A 21,651-nucleotide genomic window follows, 5' to 3' on the forward strand; every position below is an offset into this window, starting at 1 on the left:
ACCAGCAACTTTTCAACGCTTCATGAGTCAAGTATTTGCACCTTACTTTGGGAAAGTTTATAAGGGTCTTTTTGGATGATTTTTGCATTTATTCAAGCCGCATGGATCACTTGGAAAAGTTGAGGTTGGACTTGCAAAGTATTGATGATGCAAAAGGGTGTCTTAATCCTGGAAAATGCCGCTTGGCACACGAAGGAAGGTGGTTCTCTTGGGACATGTTATCTCAAAAGAAGGCATAGAGATGGATCCTGAGAAGGTGCAGGCAATTGTGGCCCTCCCACCACCTACCAAAGCAAAAGTTCAAAAATAACACCTATCTTCTAGAGGATGCAAGTGGCCAGGAGGTTCCCAAACATTGCCAATGAGTACCAGCTAAAGATATTTTACCCTTGAGCACCATGGCCAGCAGACAAGCATGGAGGATCTGCTGGGAGGAAACATGTGACATGAAAAATTGATATCTTTCATTTTTAATTTTGTACATATTTTGATGGTTTCTCAATGGTAATAAGGTGGAAGCTTGTCCAAGAAGATTGCGACGTCCACAATGGAATAACAGCGTGGTGATGTGGCGGCTTGGCAGCTACCCTCATAACAGCATTCTATCTTCAAATATAATGGTTTTACTTGATTTAGGGTGCACACATTGTAAATGCCACAAGTATGCTTGATAAATACTTTGGTATGGTAGATAGGCTAGTGATGTGGAAAATAAAAGTGGGCCTTCATGCTCACGTGGATTTTAATTGTATTATTAATATAGTATTCACCATAAGGCTACAAGTTGGGGATTGTGGAAGGCAATGTGTGTAGGTGCATAATTGGGAAAGATTATTCTAGAATGCCTACATGGAAGAGGAGAATTTTGCCATGTGTAAGTGGGATCTCCACCTGCATGCCACTTAGACTTGTCTATTATCTCATCACACTTTCAAAGTAAAAAAGTCTTCAATTTAATAATCAATAGAAGACTTAGCTTAAGAGGACAATTGATGGTGACATCTACCCTTATGTCACTGAAGGGTTGAAGATTTTTATGTTGTAATTTGTAACAATGGAAGAGAGGGTGATTCTCTACCTATAAAAGGAGCCATCCTCTCCCTTTCAAAGAAGGGAATGAAGCCTCCTCAATTGAGCATTTTGTGTCATTGCCATTCTCTTATCTTCAAACCCTTATTCAAACACTCTCTTTACATATGAATGTCTCATTTAGCATTAGCTCCTCATGCTGCTTAACCCAATTTTGGACCTCTTTGATGATTCATGATAAGTGGGATAAGGAGTTATTATCTTGGTGGGCCTGTGACTTCTCAAGGTAGCCCTTGCCTTATTGCCGCCCTCCTTTGGACGTACCAATGGTTTTAGCGGTAATGAGCATGTGGAAAGACTTTGGGGACCATAGCTAAATCTTTACGATTGTCCGCTGAGCAATGTTAACCCTTACCCTCTAGCTTGAATCATGAAGGAGATGAAAGGCAAGAGGCTATGTAAAAATTGAGGTTTCATGCAAAGAGAGGAAAGTGCAGTTTTTGTGGTCTAATACCCAAATTTCAATCGGTAATTACTCATCACTCGAGTATTGGTTTCTAAAATTGATCATATAGCTAGGAAGCTCTTTATATGCTCTTTCCACTCATGTAACTAATTTCTTAATCCTTTACTTCATTGATGATCAGAATTTCTCCCAAAGTTGCTAACTTTTAAGCGAATTTTGGCAGTTTTATAGTCTTGTAGAAAATGCTCATAACTTTTCGATCGGTTGCCCGTTTTTGAAAGTTTTTATATAGACGCGAAGCTCTCTTCAAGCTCTACGTACCTATGTAATCCTCTTTTGTACGGTCTATATGGATTTAAAACTGCAATTCTCTATGTATCTTTGTTTTTATAGACTTGTGGCCATTATTTCTTCTTAATAATGATTGATTCCTCTTAATCTCTTATCAAAAGCAAATCCCATGTATCTTATCCTCTTGTAAGTGATTGCTATATTTTTTTACTTTAAGATGTTCCGTCCAAATCACCCAATTCGAACGGATGAACCTTACCAACATTCCTCGTATGTTTTCGTTCACATAATCCTGAGTCGGAAGATTTTCTCCCAACAAAGAATTGCCCTCTTGTTTGGAGCTGCAAGATTGGCAGAAATTCTTGCTTCTCCTGAGCCTTTCATCTTTCCTTCCATGAATTATGATCTCACCTTTGATGTGTTTTTATCTTTATCTTAACTTAGGGAGAGAAAGGGAGGTGAGGAGGCTGTGAGGTTTCATACAAGTGTGTTTTGATTCTAAGAAGTGACCGAAGTCAAAACCCCAACTTTGTGTCACATCTTTTGGTGGAGTTGACGGGTAGGTTTTACTTAGAATTATTCTATTTTAACCTCAAGGTCCCGCGTATGATTAAAGAAAAGTTATTTTGAAATAAGTAAATTTTCCTTGTTGCTACTCATCTTTTGGTGCGAGATGTTCAACATTCCGATGTTCCAAGGATCGGAAAGAGAAGACCCGGGGAGTTATCTCCAAGAGTTAAACGATCATGCCGCTTTGACAGGTTGGTCTATGAAGGAGAGAGCAAAAATACTTTCAGATTTCTTGGAGGGTGGCCTTAACTTGGCATGAGGCTTTGCCAGAGGAGTCCAAGAATGATTGGGAAAGGTTGACCAAAGCAATGAAGGAGAGATTTGGGATAGTGGAGTCACCAAATGCTTTACTATTGCAATTGGATCAGATTTTTCAAAAGGAAGGAGAGTCAGTTTCTACCTTTTTAGTAAGGTATGAAGCCTTGTTCCATCAAATATCAACAAGCTGTAATAAGAAGAAGAAGCCGTCTAGGAGATGATGGCAACTCAATCCTTTGGGTTCCCAAGCACAAGGCCCGAAGCCATCACCATCTCCACAAACCTTGCAAAAATCTTCTTCATCCATTCAAATGGTGTGAGATAAATGACTCTTCCTTGACTTCAAAAAAATGTGCTGAACAGGCTGGGGCGGACTCTTGTGAACACACACGCCTTAGGGTTTAATAAGGGTCTCGAGGGCTTTGGGTTGCATCAGAGTTCTGCTCGCTTCTCTTCTCAAGCCTTCCAAGATGAGCCAAGCAGCCCTATCCCGCCTCATCTCGTCCCAGCTTCTCTCTGCTTCAAGGTCTACGAGCTATGGCAGTAGCCTGTGCGGCAGGCGAGCTTTTGGAGCAGACAAGCTTCTTTGCGCTGGAAGCAAGGTGGAGCCAGACGCCAAGGCAGCCACCACAAGGGCGTACAGGACCTTTGCTGCCGGAAACGTAGGAATCAGTGGCATTGGGAAGGGCATGGTGGGCCGCGACATGGCTGCCATAGGCCCTGTGAGCTTAGAGGCCCGCATGCTCATGAACGCTTCCCGTCGAGAGAGCGTCAGGGCCATTAGGAGAGAGCCCATCTCGCAGGCCCAGCGCAACGCCGAGCTTGAAGAGGAAGCCAAACGCATCGACCTGGCCCCTCACAAGCTTCTTGAGAAAGGGGAGCCCGGGACCATGCAGGGAATTATCAAGGATGTTATCCCAGTTGGCTACTTTCTTACCCTCCCCAGTGGCAGAGATGGATATCTTCCTGCCCTCGATCTAGGCTTTACAGGCGGCATTGTCATCCTGGAGCGTCTCTTCAAGGTCGGACAGGAGCTCACTGTCCGAGTTGTCCGCCGTGGTGGTGGTGGCCGTGAGATTCTATCCATGAAGAAACCAGAGTTTGCCCCTAACACGGACCCGAGGTTCGTCTTCAGCGAAAGAGGTGGTTTTGGAAACAGCAGCAACACTTCAGGAGGAAGATCTTGACCCCTTCCCTAGCTGCATACTTCACATGAAGGTAGCATTACCCTATGTTGAACAAGTCTAGTATTTCAGGTTTCAATGAAGTTCCTGTCTTTAGTTTATGGCGTGCCAGCAGATGCTGTCTTGCAGGCATTCCCCTCAAGATGGGATTGATGTCAGCTGCTCTTTTTGGTTAGTCTCTTTTATACTGCGCTTTTGCATTTGTACTTGCTCTTTAGTTGGTTTTAGTGTATAGCTAGTTCAATAGTTGCGAGTGCAAAAACCATGTTTGAATCTAGCAATGCAGAACTACATTGGGACACGATGCTGTAATTTTGTGCCTTTTTTAATACAAGGATCTGGTTTTGATGTATTTGAGTGCCTTATTTGAGAGATTATACATGTTATACTTGGTAATGACAGACAAGAGAATGTTCAACAGGTGTAGCTAGCTAGGTTTGAACCAGGGGCCTTACTCAACAGAGTAGAACCTTTACCTTCACCACTATGCTACCCGTGCATGCCATCTAGTACTTTAAGTGGGTTTGATGCAGGCTCTCCTTATATATTTTACATTTATTGTTAGACAATGAGGTGTAGCCAGCGCGTTTGAACCCAGTGGAGTTGAACTCTCACTATTATGCTACATGACTGTAGACACATTTTCTCGCTATATAAGTAATCTTGATGCATTCTCTCATTCTTGGCAGCTAAAGCTTTCTTGTTTGTAGTTGCATGGCAACGTGTCTTTGTTTAAGGATGCTACATGAAGATGGGTTTGTCTTATATATGCTAGTGTCCTGTTTTATTTTGTGTTTCTCAATGTAACCATATGGCTAGAATTAAATGGTATTGGAATTTTGAGTTTTATGCTGTTTTCCTGTGTGTTTAATATTCTCAAGACTGCTAGAAAGCATTTGAGTCAGACGTATTGCTGTGATGTCTGAGACTTTTGGAGCGACTTTGTTAGTGTATGATTTAATTATTGTTGCCTTGTTATCCTTGTTTCTCACGTTGATAAACTGCTAATGTAGCCTTGTTTAACTTTCTTGTTGAGGGCATGATATTGTATGTAGTGCTTGATGTTGCACCTGAGATTTGATGCAGACATGTACATTTTGCTCTTGCTGCAATGGTTTCTGGCAATGGGGATTGAAATGAGCGTTTTTTAAGGGGCCTAATTATTTGAACAACGCTGTGCTGTCTAGTATCATTCGCACAATTGACGAGTATTAATCATACAATTCCGATGAAAGCAAAAAACATCAGAAAATCTGAACTGTTCTCACTTGCATAGTCTATAAGAAGCAAGAAGCTGGATACAGCAGTATGGAGTTTAGGAGTCGTGTTTGGCAGGAAGGGTAAGAGAGTTTACTGTTCAGCCGTAACTCTGAACTGTTCAACTCATTACTGCTAACATTGGTGCAGCCCATGGTTGCTCACCATTTTATGTAAGGCGGTACATAAATTTCGGGCACAATTCACTTAATGTGAAATGCGTAGTTGTATTTAAGAATGGTATTTTGACAGTTGAAATATTTAAGCTGAGACTCTATGAAACTATTAAGTAGAGAGTGTTATTATGTAATACATTTTTGGCAGCAACAGCCACTATGAATTTATTCCATAGCTTTATCACAGAGGTATGCCCTGCTATTTTCAGCGCTCAGCTTACAGCCATGTTTTTTGACTTTCTTGTCTCCTTTGCTGAAGAACACGAGTAAACCCGTGGTTCATTTAATGAAAGGCATGAAATCATGATGGACCTGAGGATGGTAAACTTATTGTGAAATCCTGTATCTCCTCTCGGCAAATAGGCATGCCAAAGTTACTAAGAAATAGTTTGTTGCACTTATTTACTTGATTGTAAGATTATGCACAGTCAATACAGTTGATCCATTGTAGCACCAGTCTTCAAGACATTCTTCTGATAACACAGGGATCTAATAATAAAAGAAACTAAATTGATCAGGAGAGTCAAGCTTGTGAAGGGAAAATTCAGGGAAATTCTGATGAGGTTTCTTGTAGGTTTCTAATCTCAAGAAAGCCTGGTTAGCAGCCAATGTGATTCTTTTGCGTGTTTGGGTGGCTGTGTGGTGTTCTGTTAATGCTGGGATCTTGTATGGTGTAGGAACTGTGGGCTGTATAGGTGGCCATTTTGTAACTTAGCGAACCTGCAGCAGCTTTATCTTTTCCTTGGTGAGGATGTGTGAACTTTTCGAAGACCGGACCCCGCTATTTGCTATATCTTTTGGAAGTGGCAAGTTCCCTACTCCTGATGTGTGCAAGTGGGAAGTTCCCAGAAGTAAAGAAGGTTGCAGTGTTAAAGAGAGTCTCATGTTGAGGATGTAAACGCAACAGTATAAAGAAATCAGGGCTCTGTTTTGGTGGTGTTGGAAATCTTAAAAGCTCTTTTTGGAGCTGGTTAGGGGGAATATGACAAGAGTAGAAGACAACAAGGGATCAGATTGAGTCATGCCCATCCACAAAGGGCGCCAGTTGGATTGTAAAGATATTCTTTGAGAGCTAACTAAAAGTTTGAACCTTGTGGTTTGAACTCTGCTCTCTCATGAGCAGATGAATGCCAGTAGATTGGTGAAGTGCTTTCTATTGTAGCTCAAGTAAAGAGGTCCAAAGTTTAGATGGTATCAGGTGGTGAGAGCTTTAGGGATTCCTTGACCCACAAGCTGGTTGCCCTAAAGCTGTTGGGTGGGTGAGCTAAGATTTTCCATGGCCTGTGTATTGTTTTACTTTGATTGAGGTAGTGCTTCTTGTTTGTGCAGTGTCCATCTCTCTTGAACTGGACTTTAGCATGAATAATTGCCTAGCAAACTCGTAAGAGGTGGGAGTTTTTGATGTGCTAATCTGGCTGGGAGACTTTGGCTTGGTAGCCGACAAAAGTGTTAAGATTGGCAGCACCCAGGCTTCCAGCTTATCAAGTGGAATGTGCTGTAATGGGCCGAAATGCATCTAGTTATTTGATGGGCAAGAGCAATATACTGTTTCATGTAGGAGCAATATACTGAAGAAAGGGAGGGGGTTGCGCTATTAAGGTTCTGTAAAGGAATCTGTGCTTTTTAAATGGTTTGGGCACATCACATGGAGCAGTGTAAAGTGAAATGGAAATACTGTTCTGTGTGGGTACTTTGTTCTCCTGATATGGGAGGTATAGGTAGAGAAATTGTTGGGCAAGGAGTTTCTTCCAAACCTGCTCTGCTTAATGTATTGTTTTGGACTTCGTTGCCAAGATTCAGTTTTCTGTGAAACAGTTGAGACAAGTTTAAATAGTGCCTCCTTGGACTAGTTGGTCAGAAGCAATGGTCTCTTGTATACATTTCAACATTATTTCTCTAAGAATTCGTTGTTCTGTAAAGCGTGCACTAGCTGTATAAAGTTCAATTTGTGGCAAATAATTTCAACAACCCAAATGCCTGCCTGTTTGTGTGAGTGATGACTCTCGAAGCATGTGGCCTTGATTTATGTGTGTTGCTCTCCCTCTCTACCTATTTATCTACCCCCCCTCTCTCTCCGGTGTCTTTCAATCTACATGGGCTCTCTCTCTCTCTCTCTCTCTTTTTTGAGGAAACACAGAGCTATATTACTGAGTATGAAAAATTCCCCAAAGTGCCAGTGGGGTGGCCTACTGAGGGGGCATACAAACTGTGCAGTGAAAGGCGTGTAGCCTGTGAGCGGTCAGTGCTACATCACGGTGGATGATGTGATGTGTGCAATATGAACCACTGTGGGGGAGTGTACTCCCATCTAGCATGTCCTCCAACAATCCTGAAGAAGAGACCCGTGCGCCCCCATCGACGAATGAAGGCCTGGAGTCTGTCTTGAGCTGTCTGTGAAGGCCGACAGGAATCATCATACATGGAGCGCAGTGCACGGATAAGATCGAGCCAAATCAGGACTAGAGTATCACGTGTCGATTGCCGCGTGTGACTAAGAACATGGAGACAACGAGCTCTCCAAATGTTCCACATCGCAATCACAGCAATCACCATAAAAACATCATCCCTATGCCAATGCTCCATCTGCAAGGCGTTTGGTGGAATCATACTAAGGTACCCCCGTCGATACCCCATCGCCGTAAGCATGAGCATAGCATCGGTGCCCTCACCCTCAAAGAACACATGTGGTCCCGGCCAAGGAAGGAGCCATAACACAGATCCCCAACTGAGGAAACCTGCATGCTGACCAGCTCTGCTGAGTAGTAGAGCCACTGCTCGCCAAACAGAGGAAGCCACTGGACACGACCAGAGGCAGTGGGCATGAGACTCCTGAACCTGATGATCACAGCATATACATATGGGATCATGGCCCATCAAGGCACCCCAAGTGCCAACGGCAAGACCAGCATGAGCAGTCAACCAAAAAAAGAGAGTGATCCGCCGAGCAATCCTCAGCCTCCAAATAGATGCCCAGTACTGTGTCAAGAAAGCATGAGAGAGACCTGCATGTAGCCAAGTGCCCGAACGCGTAGGTCTATGTAACTGTCGTCGAAGCAAGCAGTATCTCCCAATCCGAACAGTATACCCAAAAAAGGAAGTATGCCTAGCGCCGGTCTCCACAGTAGGCCACTCCCATTCCCTGGGGTCCCAAGTCAGCTGCGAAAGAGGCCGTCCCTCCCAGATCCATAATCGCCAACGGGCAGCCATACCAATGTGAAAAGACGGGTCAACCTCCCGTCTTTTCCTGTAAGAGCCTACAACACGGATGGGAGTCCAGTCGGACTGTCGCAACTCCTCTAGGCAACCAAACCATGAAATTGTAATCTGACGTGGCCAAAAGCATCTGGCATGCCCATAGGGATAAAAAGCATAGGCCGATAATAATGGGAGCTCCAAACAAGAGAGGGTGTACCCTCAGCACCAAACATGCATAACCATCCAGAGTGCTCAGGCATCTCATGTAAACCCCGAATGGCACGATCCCAAAGCTTTGGAATAGCTGCATCAATCTCTGCAATCCGAGGCAGAATACCCCTGCCTATGGAGAACTCCTCCCCAATAAAATTTGCCGGAAGCTGCCGTGTTTGTGACCAAGCATGCATCGAAGCAGCCGGGCCGCTATCCCATGAAGCCCAATCTATGTGTGTCCTCTGGCCAAGCTGGCGACCCTCAGTATCCAACACATGGGGATTCCAGATCAAGGGCTGACGCTCAATCTCTGTCAGAGAGGCAGGAGGACGTCTATGCATGCCCTGTCTCAAGGAGATCCATATCTGTAAAATGGAGCGCATGAAGGGTGACAAATGAGCTGTATGCAGAGGAGAATCTGAAAAAATATAGCGTATACTCGCAGCCCAAGTATGACCATCGCGGGTTCCCAACTGTGGGGTCATTGTGTGCAAAACCGATCTGAAAAGTAGCTTCCAAGTTTCATTGCCCGGAAACAAGGCGCGGACAATGAACTTGGTAAGCAAAGCACGACACTGCATCTCTGGATCAATAATGCCAAGGCCCCCTCTGCAATGGGTCAGATAATCGTCTCCCAACGGACTCTAGCTCTAGTGTCAACAGTGCCATCGTGGCCACTCCACAGGAAGTTGCGAATCAGGCGGCGAACCTGCCGCATCACTCTCGTATGAAGCATCCAGGAGGAAGCAATGTACCAAATAGATGCCAACAGTACCTGATTGGCCACAAGGACCCGCCCTGCAAGAGACAAGTGCTGGGAAGACCAGTGGCAGAGCTTCCTGCGAAGCGACTGCAAAACCGGTGCAAACTGCTACTGGGGAGTGATATCCAGCCCAACCTGAAAACCCAGATAGCGACAAGACTGACCTCGCTGCAACCATGTAAACCCCTCAGTCACACCCCAAGTCGGAACATCCTTTGAGCCAACCAGCATACCATATGACTTGTGCCAGTTAATGCGAGCACCACTGGCCAAGCAATAAACATCGAGAACTGAACGCGTCACATCAAGGACTGCAATGGCATAACGGACCATAAGCAAAGTATCATCAGCATACTCCTGATCAATCAGGTCTCGCTCGCCTGTAAGTGGCAAGGTGACTCCCTGTATATCTCTCTGCCGGGCATGAAGAAAGTCAGAAAGTGCCTCTCCCACAAATAAGTACAAAAAGACTGCAAGGGGGCATCCTTGTCTCAAATAGCGAGAGATGTCAAAAGATCGGCCAACAAAACCCCCAATAGTCACTGCACTGGCTGCTGATCTGTAAAGTGCGGATACACCAGTGATCCACTGCTGCGGAAACCCCATGCGAGCAAGAGTACCCTCTAGGAAGGACCAATCCACCCTATCGAATGCTTTCTCAAAATCAAGAAAAAGCAATGCTAGGGGAGTGCCAGTAGACCGAGCCCACTCCACCGTCTGATGGAAGCAAAAGATATTATCCAGGATACATCTGTCCTGGAGTTTTCAAGGCCAAACAAAATCTACCTCCTTTTTTTAAGCCCCTCTCACAAATATCAGAGCTAGATGTGATGGTAATGTCACAACAATTTGCCACAACCTATATAGTGCAGGGAACATTTGTTGCCATTTTACTTTGCCATGCATCAATGAGTCCCAAAGATGAATAAGATTCATACAATGTGGAAACAAATCTAAATAGCTTAACTCACATTGTTTTTGGTCAATGGCAGGCACTTATCCCACTCCAAATTTGTCACTAAGTCTCTTTAAGAATTCCTTTGCTTGTTGTTGGTTAATCTCTTCATCTCTATGATAGTTTTTTGGTGAGAAGAATTGTGCAACATTGAACAAGGAAAAGTCATAAAACTGCATCTCTAAGTTATCTATAATAAGCCTTTTAACAAAAACTTTAGCCAATGATATTGTGTCTTTTGCACTCCCTCCCGTCCCACTTGTTGAACTTTTTTGGATGGTTGTACTATTTTCATGGGCAAAAATTGTTTTCATTTGACTTTCCGTGTATATGATGCACTTTATTCTTCTTTCCCATCTTCACCTATTCATGAAAAAGCCCATTTAAATTACATTTTTCTTACCCTCATGATTGCCATCGCCATCATTACTCACATTGTTACTTGAGGCACTTGTGTTGCCATGTGACAGTAGTGTATTCTGTTACCACATGGACACACCAAGCATTGAATGCAAATCTATTTGGGGTGCGTCCTTCTTTGGATGACCATACACAATTTACAAATTTGGAACAAACGTTATTAATATACGGGAGAGAGAGAGAGAGAGAGAGTGAGTGAGATTGATTTGAAAGTATTGATTGTGTCTGAGATTCATAACACTTTTATTAAGACTTTGCAATGTTAAACCTTATAGAAATAACAACTCACTAGTGCAGCTATTTTATTACAAAAGTGTTATTCTTATTAAATTTGATTTTTATGCATAGAAAGATGTATAATGAAATTTTTTTTACATAAAAGTGTTATTCTTATTAAATTTGATTTACTAACACCTCATCACTCTGTAGGTTGGGGTATCTCCGTATGTCAGTCCTCCCTGACCAGTCTCAGTCTCTCTCTCTCTCCCTCTCCCTGACCAGTCTCTCTCTCTCTCTCTCTCTCTTGTCACACCGATTGCTCCAGATCCCTTCGTGGAAACGTAGCACTACAAGCACAATAGAGTGTGCTGATTACCCCTAATCCCGTCATTTCCATGGAAGCGCGCATTAGAGTACGCCAATCACCCCAAATAACCTCGGGCCTCGTGGAAACGCAGCACTGCAAGCACAACAGAGTGCAGAATCCCCTTCGCCTCCCAAGCAGCTTTGTCATCACATTTCGATCCTTCTCTTCTGTTCTCGGCTTTCCTCCGTGCAGAAATGAAGTGCTGCAAACACGAGAGAGAAAGAGAGAGAGAGAGAGGGAGGGAGAAATAACATATGAGTGTTAAGGGGGAAGGGAGAGAGGAGAAGAGGGGCGCTACAGCCAGCTTTCCCGAGCCAAAGATGAAGATGATGGGCAAGGGAAAAAAACCATGTCCCATCGATTGGGCACTGGGCATTACGGGTTTGGGGCTCTTTTTAGAGCTTTAAGCCAGGCTTAGCCAGCTAAAAACAAGGCACCAAACTCCAATTTGCTACTATTGCCAATTTTCAAACTTAAGTTTACCAAATTACCTTTTTAATATTATTTGTATTATATTTTTATATATTTTTATAATATAAATATATATATATTCTATGTCATATGCTTTCATATGGAAGGGCAATTTTATGTAATCTTTCTTTGTAATCTAAAAACTGCTTATCCTTCTATCTTGAAGTCTACTTTTAGCTTTGATGTTTTTTTTAATGAAATCTAAAAAACTCCTCGTCCTTCTATCTTGAAGGCTACTTTTAGCCGTTCATATGAAGGGTTAGACCCCCTTGGAAGGGTACTCTAAGGCACCCTTGCCCTTCAAAATTGACGGCTTTGATGAAATATAGCAAGTTTCTTCGTATTTTAGTGTATTTTTTGACAAGCATTTCAATATTTTATGGCCTAAATGCTCAAAAACTGGCGTGACGCTCGTCGAAAAGCAACTATGACTTAGTTTGCAGCCTTCAATTCCTCAAAGGTTTGAGTTGGAACTTGGGATAAAATCTTTCTGAATTTCCTTTTTTTTTCCCATTCAATTTTGATGTCTCTCTCACAGGTGCATCCTGGTAGCGCGTGCAGGAATGCCTCTCGCACCTTCCCGTGAGCATCTCTAGAGACTAGCACCTTCACTCTCATCACTTGCATATGTCTTACTAGGAAATCAAACACCCTTACCAACTAGGCTAGCACTTCTACTTTTTGGTATAAGGTGATATGGAGCACCCATTGGTGCAAACAAATCTTTTGTTGTTATCTCCCCATCAATCATGCACACTTAGATGGTCGGAGGTCTCTACTCTTCTAAAGCCTAGGCCTAGTTCATTAGCGCATTTTTTGAAGATTACATTGATACATAAACCCTTAAGAACTCAAGTTGATTTATGCACTTTGGTCACGCGATGATATGCATATGACTTAAATAGATTTCACAAGACCACAATTGTGCCTTAACAATACTTCGCAAATCACAAATCACCTTAAATACGTTTTGCACGATTGCAAATCCATAAGAACATTATTCAAAATTTCAAATCATGAGAATATCAGCGCCAGTGATTTATAAACCTTACTAGAAATTTATTTAAAACTTGGTTATGTCGCACTATAATTGTAGGGTTGTCTATTGGTCAAAACCAGCTAAAGTGAAATTAATCAATCCCTTCATGATTAAGACAAAGGAAATTGGGAGACCATTTCAATATGCAAAACCATTACAATATGAGCCTTAAACAAGAAGTGTGTGTGTGTGTGTGTGTACACACCCACACACACACACACACACATACACACACACACACACGTATATATATGTATGCATGCATGCATACATACTTTTTTTCAAGTAATGAATGCACACACACACACACACACACACGCATGCATGCACACATGCATGCACGCACAGAGTGCTAGAGAGTGGGTACTAAATTACATGCCGTTATGGGAAACTGGGTAGATTCAAACCCAATAGTTCACACACACACACTCAGAGTGCTAGAGAGTGGGTACTAAATTACATGCTGTTATGGGAAACTGGGTGGATTCAAACCCAATAGTTCCACTAAGGGAGGTGAAGAGGGAGGTTTTCATATTTAATCACACTCCATGAATTATTTACAAAGGACACACCATAAATTTAAAGTCTTCATATTTAATCACACTCCATGAATCATTTATAAAGCACACACCACGAATTTAAGGCATAGATCTTGGATTTTCAATGTAAGTAATTGGTTTTGAGTTGTGAAGTGCAATCCCAACATTGTGAGAGTATAACCTTAATTAACCTAAGGTTGTGAGTACTTGTGGTTTTGAGTTGTGTAAGTACGATCCTAAGGTGGGAAGATTGCCAACCTAACGATGTGAGTACTTGGTTTTGAGTTGTGCAAATACACGCCTAAGGTGGTAAGGTTGCTAACCTAAGGATGTGAGTACTTGGTTTTGAGTTGTGCAAGCACAATCCTAAGGTGGTACGATTGCTAACCTAATGATGTGAGTACTTCATTTTGAGTTGTGCAAGTACGATCCTAAGGTTGTGAGTACTTGTGGTTTTGAGTTGTGCAAGTATTTGGTAAGATTGTTAACCTAAGGATGTGAGTACTTGGTTTTGAGTTGTGCAAGTAACCTAAGGTTTTGAGTTGTGCAAGTATATGCCTAAGGCGCTAAGATTGTTAACATAAGGTTGTGAGTACTTGGTTTTGAGTTGTACAACTACATGCCTAAGGTGGTAAAATCATAACCTCAATTAAACTAAGGTTGTGAGTTGTGTGCAAGTACAATCCTAAGGTGATAAGATTGTGGACCTTACTTTACCTAAGGTTTAGAATACAATTCTACAATCCTAAGGTGATAAGATTGTGGACCTTACTTTAACTAAGGTTTAGAATACAATTCTATAATCCTAAGGTGGGGAGACTTCACCTTGAGGCGTGGGGGGCAAAGTGGCTTCAAAGGTACGCGTTCAAACCTTACAAGTCTCTTTTTCTTCTAAAGTGGGCAGCTTCACATTGCCAGCCTTCTCTCTTGGGCACCCTTGGTAGGGGAGGGTTTGCATGCAAAAACACACGGTAACTGCTGGTACTGCTCTCTGTGTGTGTGTGTCTGTCTCTCGGTCCTCTGTTTATGGATACTCGGTGAGCACATGGGGCAAACATGTTTCATGGGAACAGGAGTGCTCATTTGTGTGCTCACGGTTGTGTTGTTGGCTGTGTTTCCCCGTCCAAGTGCTAGATTGCAAGAAGAAGAAGCAAAGCCCCCACCGTCTTATGATAACAAGCACCACCCCAAGCCCAAGCCCAAGCCCAAAATCATCCTCTACCTGCACTCCAGCCCAAGGTCAACAACTGCTGCAGCTATGGTAGGAAGGGAATACAGCGCCATCGCCATGGTGTTTGACAGTCCCCTCACAAAGGGGCCTCTCCTGAACTCAACTCTCGTGGGGAGATGGCAAGGCCTGGCCCTCCCTTCATCTCTTCCATATGGAGAATTCTTCTACATTGTGACCATCGCCATTGACAGAGCTGGCAGCTTGTGCTTGCGAGGCACTACGAGTGCTAAAATCCCCACCATCGTGAACACTACTTGGGAGGTTCCCATCGTGGGTGGCACAAGGGACTTCCGCTTTGCAAGAGGCTATGCGGTCGTTCACACGCTTCAGAGATCCGTTGAAAGCTCCCTTTCTTCTGTCCGCATACATCTCCGGGATACCCATTAAACCATTCTTTTCCAACTAAAGGTTTGTTCCCATGGCACTTGGACAATTCTCACACGTACAAGAACCACACACGTGCAAGAACTGCTTATTGCATGTGAGAATTGTACTCAATGATTAATTTTTTGACACCCCCTTATCCAAGAATTGCCTAGAATTGTAGTATACTATGTAATAAAGATTCTTTGACATAAAAATAAGGCCCCTCTACATTGTTTTGTTAGGCATTTAAAAACCGAAACAATGCATGAATCCCAAATTTTGGGAAGATCCCTCCTTGTCCCCGTCACCCTCCCAAAGTCATGGACATGAAGTCTCTGTAAGGAAACACAATAGTGGAAGCATAGTATAAAGCATTGAATTGCAGATCTATACAGACTATGGACAGATGATGTCTCCATCATGTGAGGCATAATAGACAGTAATTCCTCTCAATTGTGTGAGTAGGATAGGTTGCTCCCTAATACTATTCCAACATACATCTCAATCTACACTAGAGCCATTTATTATAAGTAATCCAAGCTAGAGGACATCTTCATCTAAACTAGAGGAAATTTATTAAAAGTCTTTTACTATGGTCATTCTAAGTCTCTGCTTGACAAGGTCATTCATGTGTACTGTCACTTGAAGTTTCGAAATTACGTTTCTAGCTACCATTGATGGTTTCTTTCTCTTGCTTGGAAGGAGTGTTATCACATGGCTAGGATCAAAAGTATAGAGTTTTATATTTCATACTTTAGTATCATATGTTACAACCTAGATGTGCCCAAACACCTTGATTCTTGATTATTTGAGAGCTTGAGAAAGAGGGAAAAAACATGATTAATGGCCAATTAGGATGCTGACGATTTTGTTAACTAAAGTTGTCTGTGATACCAACTTGAATTTATGCCTCAATAGGGTGTATAGAAATGGATTAGGATCAACATTTTGACATCACAAGAAATGCAAGAATCTGACTAAGGTAAATGAAAAGCCTGGATGAAGTCAACAAGCTCTCTGAAGGATTGATGGGGAAATGGGTTGAATCTGAAGCTCAGACTCTTTGTTGCCATTGTGGATGTGGGAGGACTAAGGTTTGATGAGTTGGTAGAGGGGACCAAGAGGGCCGAGAAGAACTCATGCAAGAAAACCAAGTCTAGTAGCAAGGATCCGACATGGCGAGCAGACAAAAGAGCAACAACCTGTGGTGGAAGCCAATGCGCAAGAACTACAAGGACAAATCAAAGATCTGCACAAAAGAGCCTCGAGGTAGAAAATATGAAGACTCAAAAAGGGTCACTCGCATAGGCAACTCTCTAATGCAACTAGAGGAAAATAAAAAGGAAAAGAAATAATGCTCCTCTCAGCCTACATCCCTTGATAATATGACTCCATTTCAAATGTGTCGATTTAAAGTGGAAAGAACATCTTTGGTGTTTATAGAAGGTTTTTAGAGAGATATAGGTTATACCGCATCTCTCTTAACCCTCCAAAATGCTAACTCACGGTGAGACATGGGGTGATTCTAGACACATTATCTTAGAAATTGAAATATCCATTGATGTGGCAACAAGGAGCAACTCATTCTTCAATTGCCACATCCAACTAACCTCAATCATGTCCATGCTACATGGGACCTATGGCTATTATAAACACTTTTCCTCAATCTTGTATGCCAACATAGCTATACCCCTTTATCATGTGCTTGTTGTTTTGAGTGGATTAAGGAGTGATAAAGAGATTTTGAAACTCTTAAGAAAGCTTTGGTAAGTGCACCAAACTCAAAATCTCCTAATTGGGATGTTATCTTTCATGTGCACATAGATACCTTTGCCTTCACAATGCTAGCCCAACCTTGTTAGCTTTGCTAGACACAAATTGCAATGATGGCAAAGAGCAAAGGTCTTTTAATGGTCTATGATGTCAAGAAATATTGCCATTATCTTTTGGCAAGACCAAATTTATTTCTTTGTGGACTATCAAGCCCGTCTCTATCTTGTTAACAAACCATGTGCTATAGGAAGGATTGTATGTTGTTGCTAATTCTCATGGAGTTTGACTTCACAATCACTGTGTAGAAAGGCTCACAATGCATGCATGCCAAGCTTATACATAATAGAGAATTGCTAACTAGTAATGGCAGATGACGATCTACCAGATTCTTCATTCTTCAAAATTTATCTTGTTTTTGAGTAGGTAGAAAAAATTATTTGCTATCTAGCCAATGGCTTGCAAGTTTAGCACAAAAATTAGTCAAGATTTGAAGCCATAATTATAGAAGCTACTAACTACTTTTAAAGATGTGTTTGCATGGAGATACATGGACATGAAGGACATTGATCCTAGCTTTTATCAGCATAAGATCTTCAAGGAAGATGCAATTCCAATCAAATAGAATATATATTGCAGGAATGTGAATTGTGCAAATCAAGGAGGAGATACATAAGCTACCTAGGGTGGGATTCAGTGGAAAAAGAAGAATGGCTATCACCTATAGTTATTGTCTTGACTACCATTTCCACTACCATTCATATTTTCTATGTTGGATGTAGCAGCTAGACATGAGATGTACTCCAACCTGGATGGATTCAATGTTGGATGCAACACACGAGATTTACTCCTTTTTGATGGATTCAGTGGAGTAGAATTAGGTCCGAAAGGACCTATAAAATCAAGAGAAAATAAAATTTCATCCAATGTGATGACTTTTAGGTTGAATAATGTACTTGCAATATTCCAAAGAATGGTTCAAGAAATCTTTTATGAGTACTTAACTACTTACATGAGAGTGTTTGTTTATGATTTCAATGTGTTCAAGAAACAATAAAATCACTTGCATGAGTTAATGTTATCTTGATGATTTCATTGTGTTTAAGAAACAATCACAGCACTTCCACTAGCTAATGCTATGTTTGGAAAAATGCAAGAAAGCGAGGCTTATTCTAAATCTAGCCAAATGTGGGTTTGTAGTAAAAAGTGGATGCCCTGCTAGGGCAAACAATGTTAGTAGAAGGCTTAGCAATAGATCCAACCAAGATAGAAGGGATTGTAAAACTATCAACACTTGCACAAAACCATCTAATGCTATGTTTAGAGAAATACAAGAAAGAAAGGCTTAGCCTAAATATAGCCAAATGTGTGTTTGTAACAAGTGGATCCCTACTAGGGCACACAATGTTAGTAGAAGGCTCAGCAGTAGATCCTACCAATATAAACTATCAATGTTTGGAGAAATACAAGAAAGAAAGGCTTCTTATAAATCCATTCAAATGTGTGTTAGCAACCGAAGGCTTAGCAATAGATCCAACCAAGATAGAAGTAATTCTTGTGAAACTGGCAACACCAAGGAGTGTCCAAGAATTGACAAGATTCTTGGGAGAGATTAAATGGCATAGTAGATTCTTGGGAGAGATTAAATGGCATAGTAGATTCTTGAAGCATCTCACAAACATGGCAATGCCACTATATAGTGAAAAATGTGAAGTATGTCTGGTTATTAGGAGGGTGTCAAGAAGCATTTTGGAATTGAAGGGAATGCTTGATTTAGCACCCACTATAATTTTGCTTATAGGTAGTCGTAAAGAAATGATTAAATGTTGGCATGGTACATGATTGTAATAAATTTTAGTTTTTTGATATATTTTAAGGTTACTTTTTAAAAATTATAACCTTGAGCAAAATTAAATCTGGTTAAATGCTATGCTTGTTTCAAATACAATGTGCCTATGAATCTCTTGGTTTTAAGTTGTCTAAACACACACGCGCCTGCATGCATGCACAGAGTGCTAGAGAGTGGGTACTAAATTACATGCCGTTATGGGAAACTGGGTAGGTTCAAACCCAATAGTGCACACACACACTCAGAGTGCTAGAGAGTGGGTACTAAATTACATGCCGTTATGGGAAATTGGGTAGATTCAAACCCAATAGTTCCACTAAGGGAGGTGAAGAGGGTGGTTTTCATATTTAATCACACTCCATGAATTATTTACAAAGGACACACCATAAATTTAAAGTCTTCATATTTAATCACACTCCATGAATCATTTATAAAGCACACACCATGAATTTAAGGCATAGATCTTGGATTTTCAATTTAAGTAATGGGTTTTGAGTTGTGGAGTGCAATCCCAACATTGTGAGAGTATAACCTTAATTAACCTAAGGTTGTGGAGTGCAAACCCAACATTGTGTGTGTGTGTGAGAGAGAGAGAGAGAGAGAGAGAGAGAGTGTGTGTGTGTGTGTGCGTGCATTTCTTTTCTTTCAATAAACCTCTTCTATGGCCATGGACTCCATAAACCTACATGTCTTACTATCAAAATATGCTTAAATTCAACCATTAGATCAACTTTGTATACAAAGAAAATTTATTTTCTTAAACAACGCACTAACCCCATGTAAGAGATTCATCAAATTATATTGGGTCTAAAAGTAACGTCAATTTTATCACCTATCAGTTTGTTGATAGCACGCTACGTACAACACGCAATGTAGAAATGTGTATTGGTACAAAACTTATCCGTGCTCAAGGGAAAGTATGATCTAGAGATGCTTAAACAAAGCAAAAAAGAAAAGAAAAGTGAAATTTGTCGGCGTGTGAACATGCTTAATTTGCATGATATAGAAATTGCTGTGTATAGATTTGAGTTAAAAAACTTCTTGACACTTGCACTAGAGAATAATTGATATTTTTAACCAAAAGGTCCAATGACTCTCGTAGTGATTTAGAAGAGTTTCTTCTCTTTTGTAATTCTTTTTTTAATTGGACATTTTTGGGTTTAGAGTAAAATGTAAGTAATGTTTTATGCATTTTTTTCACAAAAGTATTGTTTTTTTTTAAATGTTTGATATGAAAGTGTATCTTTTGTCTCCATAAATTTTTTAAAAAAGGTATATTTTTGGGTTTTTTTTCCAAAAATGGAGTTGAGTTGTCATTTGCATGATTTTGTTATTGTTTTTCATAACTCGCGCTATTCCACGTGGACTAAGCTTTGTGAGAACACTTTGAAGGAACATTGTTCTGTGATGTTGGAGAGTGACATGAGCCCTATCCTTTGTGCGATGCAACTATGGACTTCTCCCTAGAGCACGTCTTGCAGATGCTAACCCACCTTTCAACCATATGGATTGAGCTTTGTAAGGACTCTTTGAAGAAACATTGTTTTATGGGTTGGTCTACTAAAAATCATAGCACAAATTTACAACCTTTGCTTGTTTAGTTCCACTTGCTTCTCTATTGCCTCCATCTTTTGTTCACCCAGCTTTTGTTGGAGTTGCTCTTGAGCCAAATAATGTGATTGGAATTTGAACTTAGAAGGTAGCAATGTTCACTGCATGGGTGGGCATGTCTACCTCATGGTGGATAACATGTAAATCCTTGATTTGTTATTTTTGGGTTTATCCATAGTCACTAGAAGGGTGTGACCTTGCATTGCCATGGTGTATGAGGCCATATGCACATGAGCTTGCATGCCTCTAAGAAGTAATTTTATGTGTTTTCCACCATATTAAAGTCAAGGGCTTGAGAGATATTAGCAAATCAGAATAGACACCATATTAAAGTCAAGGGCTTGAGAGATATTAGTAGATCAGAATAGACACCATTGAATGGATGTTTGTGGGCTACCATGAGTGTGAGTTTGGAGCGAGCTTGTCTTGACAACCAATCTCTCTATATCCATACCTCCCTACTTCTTTTCACTCTTCTTTCCTCGTCCTCCTAGCCCGGCTCGACCCAACCCTTCAATCCTCTCTCTCTCTCTCTCTCTCTCTCTCTCTCTCTCTCTCTATCTCTCTCTCTTTCTCTCTCTCTTTTTCTCTCTCCCACCAACCCTCTTTATTTTTCTGCTACACTCTCTCTCTCTCTCTCTCTCTCTCTCTCTCTCTCTCTCTCTCTCTCTCTCACTAATTTTCTGCCAATCACTCTCCCACCCATCATCCTCTCTAACTTTATGATAGTCTCTCTCTCTCTCTCTCTCTCTCTCTCTCTCTCTCTCTCTCTCTCTCATTTTTTACCCCTCTCTCTCATGTGGGTTACTACGTGGAGGGAGAGGAGAGAGGGGGTGGGAGTGGGAGAGATGACAAACGAGAGAGGTAGATGGAGACATAGAGAGAGACTAGAGGGGGAGAAAGAGATAAATAAGAGAGGGAGAGAGAGACTTGGAGAGAGGATAATGAGAGAGGTAGATGGAGACAAAGAGAATAGGAGGGGGGGAGAGAGAGAGGGAGAGGGGAGAGAAGAATATGAGAGAGGTAGATGGAGACAAAGAGAATAGGAGGGGGGGAGAGAGAGAGGGAGAGGGAGAGAAGAATATGAGAGAGGAAGAGAGAGAGTAAGGGAGGTATAGGAGAAGGAGGGGAGAGAGAGAGAGAGCGAGAGAGAGAGAGAGAGAGAGAGAGAGAGAGAGAGAGAAGAAGAAGAAGAAGAAGAAGAAGAAGAAGAAGAAGAAGAAGAATAGGAGAGGGGGAGGGAGAGTAAGGGAAAGAGAGAGGGGTAGAGGAGGGGAGAGAGAGAGAGAGAGAGAGGAACAAAGGAGTTGCAATAAGGTGGGAAGAAGGAGGGGGAGGCGGAGGCTGGGCTAGCTGCGAAGGAGGAGGCTGCGTTAGGTGGGGATGGGACTGGGCTAGGAGGAAGGATGAGG

The 21,651-nt window shown here is 41.7% G+C and overlaps 2 protein-coding genes across 2 annotated transcripts; both read left to right on the top strand.

Moving 5' to 3' along the window:
• Positions 1 to 2,920: 2,920 nt before the first annotated feature.
• On the top strand, positions 2,921 to 4,150 carry LOC147623297 (uncharacterized). The gene has a single exon (XM_086821407.1). The coding sequence runs from the start codon at positions 3,085 to 3,087 to the stop codon at positions 3,799 to 3,801; it is 717 nt and encodes a 238-aa protein (XP_086677533.1). The 5' UTR covers positions 2,921 to 3,084; the 3' UTR covers positions 3,802 to 4,150.
• A 10,307-nt stretch (positions 4,151 to 14,457) lies between these two features.
• LOC147623298 (dirigent protein 11-like) lies at positions 14,458 to 15,030 on the top strand. The gene has a single exon (XM_086821756.1). The coding sequence runs from the start codon at positions 14,458 to 14,460 to the stop codon at positions 15,028 to 15,030; it is 573 nt and encodes a 190-aa protein (XP_086677882.1).
• The last annotated feature ends 6,621 nt before the right edge of the window (positions 15,031 to 21,651 follow it).

Source organism: Cibotium barometz, chromosome 27 (genome assembly GCF_041138505.1).
Source record: "Cibotium barometz isolate CiBa-2024 chromosome 27, ASM4113850v1, whole genome shotgun sequence".
NCBI lineage: Eukaryota > Viridiplantae > Streptophyta > Polypodiopsida > Cyatheales > Cibotiaceae > Cibotium > Cibotium barometz.

What these genes read in the sequence shown, in the direction of transcription:
- LOC147623297 (XM_086821407.1), top strand. Translation starts at nt 3,085, where the DNA reads ATGAGCCAAGCAGCCCTATCCCGCCTCATCTCGTCCCAGCTTCTCTCT.
- LOC147623298 (XM_086821756.1), top strand. Translation starts at nt 14,458, where the DNA reads ATGGGGCAAACATGTTTCATGGGAACAGGAGTGCTCATTTGTGTGCTC.